This window comes from Panicum virgatum, chromosome 1N, assembly GCF_016808335.1.
Source record: "Panicum virgatum strain AP13 chromosome 1N, P.virgatum_v5, whole genome shotgun sequence".
Lineage (NCBI taxonomy): Eukaryota > Viridiplantae > Streptophyta > Magnoliopsida > Poales > Poaceae > Panicum > Panicum virgatum.
This window is the reverse complement of record NC_053145.1, coordinates 63,858,684-63,864,985: the sequence shown is the minus strand read 5'-3', so window position 1 is coordinate 63,864,985 and position 6,302 is coordinate 63,858,684. Positions and strand designations below refer to the sequence as shown.

At 49.9% G+C, this 6,302-nt stretch overlaps 1 protein-coding gene across 1 annotated transcript; it reads right to left on the bottom strand.

The window, feature by feature from the left end:
- Positions 1-5,245: 5,245 nt before the first annotated feature.
- Positions 5,246-6,302, bottom strand: LOC120657396 (18.6 kDa class III heat shock protein-like). Its single transcript, XM_039935707.1, has 2 exons — positions 5,881-6,302; positions 5,246-5,771 (listed from the first exon to the last, which is right to left on the bottom strand). The coding sequence occupies exons 1-2, from the start codon at positions 6,121-6,123 to the stop codon at positions 5,469-5,471; spliced, it is 546 nt and encodes a 181-aa protein (XP_039791641.1). The 5' UTR covers positions 6,124-6,302; the 3' UTR covers positions 5,246-5,468.

Sequence of the window (6,302 nt, the reverse complement as noted above, 5' to 3'; positions counted from 1 at the left end):
GCCTATCAAGGGGGAAAAACTTATATGAGGCTATACTACCAGATTCGAATCTACATAACTAGTATTGGTAGTGAACCGTGCATATGTCATTGAATTCTCTTTGAATTATCAACCATGGCCGTGTTTAGTTCCGTTGCAAAAAATTTTTGCAAAGGAATCTTACTAATTTTAAGTACTAAATGAAGTCTATTTATAATTTTTTTGCACAGATGGGTTGTAAATCGCGGGACGAATCTAATGCTGCTAATTAATCTATGATTAATCAATAATTAGCGGATGGTTACTGTAGCATCACTGTTGCAAATCATGGATTAAGTAGGCTCATTAGATTCGTCTCGCGATTTACAGCCCATCCATGCAAAAAGTTTTGTAAATAGATTTCATTTAGTACTCTATGTATGTGTTGAAACATTTAATATGACGTTTTTTTGTGATTATGGGGTGGAAACTAAATATTTGATGTGATGTTTTTTTTGTACTACGGTAAAGGCCAAGTGTCTGAATTGTCAGCATTCAGCAGGCCGCTCCAAATTCCAAAACCTTGCGCGCCTAGCCGCCTACTGCCGCTGCAACCGACACAAGGCTAACACGCAGCCCGGCCCTGTGCTCCGTCCGCCTCTGCCATCGTGTGCTCATGCATTGGCAAGGTGTTTGTTCTTTTGTGTGGATGCTACTTTTGTTCATAAGACCATTCGCACCCCATGGCTCCACCGTCCGCTATACAGGTAGAGTTGTTTTTAGAGTGGAAATCGCCTACAGCCCATGACTCCACCGTCACCTCCACCGTGGGGGAGCAGCCGATCCCCTCCATCTGCAGAGTGGTACGGCGTCCACCCCAATCACTGTGCCGCTGCGGGCCCCGGACGGAGAAGAGGGAAGGGCGGTTGGGTGGTGGTTGTGGTGGGATGAATATAATATGTGGTAGTGAGGTATAGAGTTAAAATGTAGAGTTGATGGAATGCAGGTGAAGTTGGTGTAGGAGGAAGAATCTCGCTGACCAGACAGGAATATTCCTTTTAGAGTTGAAATTTAGGGGAGATGGGGTGTGGATAGTCTAAGCACCTGGACAGCTAGCTAGGTTCAATTATATTTGTTCGTGACGTCAACACTCCTAGCACCTCTGGCGGTAGCGTAGATTATCCTACCAAGAGTCAACGGTTGTAAACATGAGACTTGTGATTCTCTGAATCAAACAATCAGTATCAGTTTGATGCTCTTTCTTATTTGCCATTTCATCTTGGATCAATTTCTCCTCTTTAATTTGTAGATCTCATCGGCTCACATGGTCATACTTGACTCCATGCCTCTTAGATTTCTCTACTTGTGCACCCAATATATTCATGGAATACGAGTGTCACAGCAGACTTTAGCTGGTAGAGATGTTTATCGTTTTCACCGTTTTTGTTCGTCATGAACTGTGGTTCATGACTTAGTAACTTTATACTATCTTCCTCTCTTAATCAAATATGTGATCAGACACGTTCACTAAAAACATGTTCAGACAGGACTATATTAAATTCAATTCAAAATCATGCATTAACATCACCGGGCCTAGACGAGTGGGACTATGGCCCTAGCTAGCAACATGATGAAGGCCCTTGCACCCACCTCCTCTCTGCTGCTGCTAGGTGCCAGCCACGCTATCTCACCGGACTCATGTACACTGATATGGTCCTTTTCTTTGTAACTCAATGATAAAATCTTGGCATGTTGTCTGGTCAATGGTTGTCAAATTTAATTGGACCTAATGTACTACTCACTCTGCTGTTCTGTTTTATATGACGCTAGTTAGCTCAAATTTCACCTAAGCAACATCAAGTAAAACAGAACGGAGGGAGTACAAACTGTAAGCAATAATAAAGTGAAGAAATAAATAGATTACTAGAGATAGCATAATATTTTTTGAGTAAAACAGGAGGGGATCCCCTACTTGTGTCCACACACAGAACAGAACCACTAAAACTTACATGTGCACACATGCACACGTGGCGCCTCCGGACCCCCCGGCGGTATGTTGGCTCTACGCGCGTGGGAGGTCCGGATGGACGTGGGAGGTCCCGGACCCCTATGGAGGGTCCGAGCCCTCGGCTGTTGGCTCAGAGCTTCCCCTCCTCAGGGAGACGTGGCGTCACCGGACCCGTTCCAGAGCGGGGAGCGGGTTCGGGGCCGTTGGCCCGGTGAGGAAAGAGTCTGACCCGTGGAGCCTGGCTGCTCCGCCCCTCATGACGTATGACGTAGTTACGGATGACTACGCGAGTCCTGCCTTGCTGCAGTAGGAGTGGGTATCCCTGCTACAGGGTACCGACAACCGTCATTAGATTCGTCACGAAAAATTACACTCATTTCTAAAAAGTTTTTGTAAATAGATTTCATTCAATCCTTCATACGGGAAAGATTCTCTTCTAGCGTTAGGAATTCTAGTTCGAGGCTATCCATGGAGAGTGGAGACTGGAGATAGGAGTACTAGTACAGTAGGCGCTAGCTGTAGCTCGAAGGGTCTGGACTGTGGGACTCTGGAGACCATGGTGGTCAGTTTATGTGTTTAATAAAATTTTACACAAAAAACAAATGCATGTATGAAGTAATAAATAAAATTTATTTGTGAATTTTTTTCATGGATGAGTGTAATTATTCGAGACGAATCTAATGAGCTAAACTCCAACATGATTGGCTACATTGATGTTACAGTAACCGTGACTAATCATCTCCTTATCGTACGGTCAAAATCCTCATTATCTACCGTAACTGCTACAACACCATAGTTGTGGAGTTGATTTTATAATTAGATTTTATTTAATATCCCTAGTTAGTGACCAAAGGGTCGAAAAATTTTCATGAAAATTTTTACGGGGCCAAACATAGCCTGAGCGTCTCGCAATTTCTCCAGGAACACAAAGGCCTCGTTTAGTTCGCGAAAAGAGGGCGAAAAGTTACTGTAACACATTTCGTTGTTATTTGACAAATAATGTCCAATTATAGACTAATTATACTTAAAAGATTCATCTCGTGCTATTCAGTTGGACTGTGTAATTAATTATTTTTTCAACTACATTTAATGCTCCATGCATGTGTCTGAAAATTCGATGTGACGAGTACTGTAGAAAAAAGTTTGGGAAGAGAACGGGGCCAGTAACAGGTACCGAGCCTGGCATGACTGGCACCCTGACTCAGGCCTTGTTTAGATTCAGGCCTTGTTTAGATTCCAAAACAGAAAATGCAAAATTTTTATAAATCGCTTACATGATGTACTAAATGTAGTAAAAAAATAAATCGCATTACACAAATAGACTGTAAATCGCGAGACGAATCTAATGAGCCTAATTAGGACGCGATTAGATACTAAATTACTACATTAATGGTACAGTAAACAAGCTCTAATGATAGATTAATTAGGCTCATTAGATTCATCTCGTAGTTTACAGACGAGATCTGTAATTAGTTTTGTAATTAGTCTATATTTAATATTTCAAATATTGAAAATTCTCTTCTAAAAATGTAAAAATACAAAATGCACCCTCAGTGAGATGCTGGAGAGAGGCACGGCTGGCCGGCTCCATTCTTGCGGTCACCCACTCACCTCACCTGTCACCGGGCACTCGCCTCCGTTTTCGGGGTGGCTCTCGTGGTTGCCAGCAGAGAACAAAGAACCACCTGAAATTACGCCGTGACAGTTTGCACTTTGAGGGTGTTCGGTTTATCTAGTTGACTTGTTTTGGTTTATGTCGATTTATTTTCTCTCACATAATATTATTCATTCTACCAGCCCTATACTACGGAAAAGCTATTTATCGCGCGCGCGAATAATAGCGGCGCTATCGCAGAAGGGGGAAGAAGCCCCTTCCCCGAGCTCGGCGGGGTGGGGGGTGGGGGTGGTCGGAGAGCGGTGGTTGGTGGGCGGAGCGGCCGCCGGCGAGGTCGCCGGCGGCCGGGGTGGTGGAGGGCGGCGGCGGCGGCCTTATGAATCCGTGTTGCTGGGGATGCGGCGGCTCCAAGGTCGCCGGACCTAGAGGAGGGCTCGGCGGCTGCAGCGGCCCGGCGGCGGAGGCGGTTCGACCGGCGGAACGCCACCGGGCGGGGCCGGACCCCTGGTGGGCGGTGCCGGCGGCGGGGGCGAGAAGAGGCGGCGCGGTGGCGGCTGGACGGCGCGACGACGAGCTTGGTTGGCGTCGGCGGCGGTGAAGGGTGGCGGCGGAGGCGCCGGGGGCGGCGCCGGAGCCCGGGAGGCGGGGGAGCAAGGGCGGGGCGGCAGCCGGCTCTGCCTTCTGCGATGTGCCGTGCCCCCCTCTCGCATATGCGGGGAATAGATCCCCCCTATACTACTCATCGCGCGAGATTTAGGGCAGGGAGTCCAGAACAGCGCCGTGCCGAGGGAGCCGGGACAGGTCACTGAATTTCCAGACAAGAATCTCTCTTCTTGCCATGATCGTTTTCGTTTCCTACTCGTGCTGAAACTGGAAACGCGGTGGCCTTGACCGCACAGTCGCACACCCAGACGAGTTCCGACGAAGCATTTGGACCAAACTGGCAGCGAATCGAGGGAGAATAGAAAGCTGCACCTCTCGCTCTTGCAGGCAAGGTATTCTGATCGCTGTCGAGAGGGGGACACGGGCATCGTCCGGGAGCGGAATTATTGGAGCCCAACGGCGACGTCGAAGCCGAAGCCGGCCAGTCGCCCCTACGATTCACCGGGCATACGAAAGCGGCAATCGGGCATCGTCCGAGGCTTTTCAGGTAGCGCGTCGTGCCTCATCACTGCTCAGCGTGCTTTCTCGGAAACATGTGTGCCGGGGGGCGTCGATGCTGTTGCTACGCGAACACGGGCCCTGTTTGGTTTGTAGTAGTACTAGTAGCATAAAAATTTTGACTAATAATTAGGAGTATTAAATAAAGACAATTTACAAAAACTAACTCCACAGTCCTGTTCTACTTCGCGAGACGAACCTAATGAGGTCTTTAACCGCACAATTAGAAGATGGTTACTGTAACATTACTGTATCCAATCATCAATTAATTACTATCATTAGATTCGTCGTGAAAAGTTACACCCACCTGTGAAAAAATTTTACAAATAAACTTCATTGATTCTTTTTTCGGGAATCGTGTGCTCTAGTACTACACCGAAACAAACAGGGCCACGATACCACTTGCCTTCGTCTATCTCAACTCTCAAGCAAGACGAAAACGTTCTAAATTCCGCTCTAATAAAAGACCGGAATACTGGAATCAATTTGGATCGGAGAGAAGATACTACCAACAAACAACGAGTGGAAATTCTGGAATCTCTTGCGAGTTCACCGATAGTACCAACTAATGACATTAGAACACAGCGACATCACAAAAGACGAACAGCCATACTCCCTACTCTGCATCGAACACAAACAGAGCACCCAACCTTCTACGTAGTACACTCCTACTGATAGACTGCCACTGCTGACTGACTGCGCACTCGCTCCCTCGGCTGGGTGCGCTCAGGCGATGGTGACCTGCACGGACTTGGTCTTCTTCTCCGGCGGCGGCTGCTTCTTCACGGTGACGGTGAGCACCCCGTTCTCGCAGCGCGCCGCGATGCCGCCCGCGTCCGCGTCCTCCGGAAGCCGGAACTTGCGCACGACCGACCGCGGCGCCGCGCGCCGCTCCAGGCGGATGTAGCGGCACCCCTCGCCCTCCTCCTCCTCCTCCTCCTCGCGCTTCCGCTTTCCGTTGTTGTTGTTGCTGTTGCTGCTGCTGCCGCCGCCCTTCATCACCAGCACCCGGTCCTCCTCCAGCGTCACCTGCGTCCAACGAACCAACACGCCCCCCGGATGCCATGTCAGACTAGTCGTCGATCCTTGCTGCTCGGTACGATAAGCAGCGAGTAGCGCGGCGCGGGCGCCGGCGTACCTGGATGTCCGACTTGGAGAGGCCGGGGACGTCGAGCAGGAAGGTGTACTCGCCGGGGGTCTCCACGATATCCACCGGCGCGCCGCCGGCGCCGGCTCCAAGGCCGTGGACGCGCGCGTGCCCGTGATGGTGCGCGCCGTGGTGGCCGCCAGAGCGGCGGTCGCCGTCCGCGGCGGCGAGGCGGTCGAGCACCTCCGGAAGGTGGAGGAGGCTGGTCACGGCCGTGTCGAACAGCTCCGTCATGGCTTCCTTCCTTCCTCCCTCCCGCTCTCGACCCTGCTGAGACTCGATCGAGGACTGTGAGTGGCGAGAGATCTGCTGGTTCTCCCTAGCGCGCTCCTGCCGTGCGTTCTGCGATGTGGCGGAGCGGAGGGTGGAAGGGGATGGGGTATAAAGTGAGCGGCAGCGAAAGTTCGAGATGC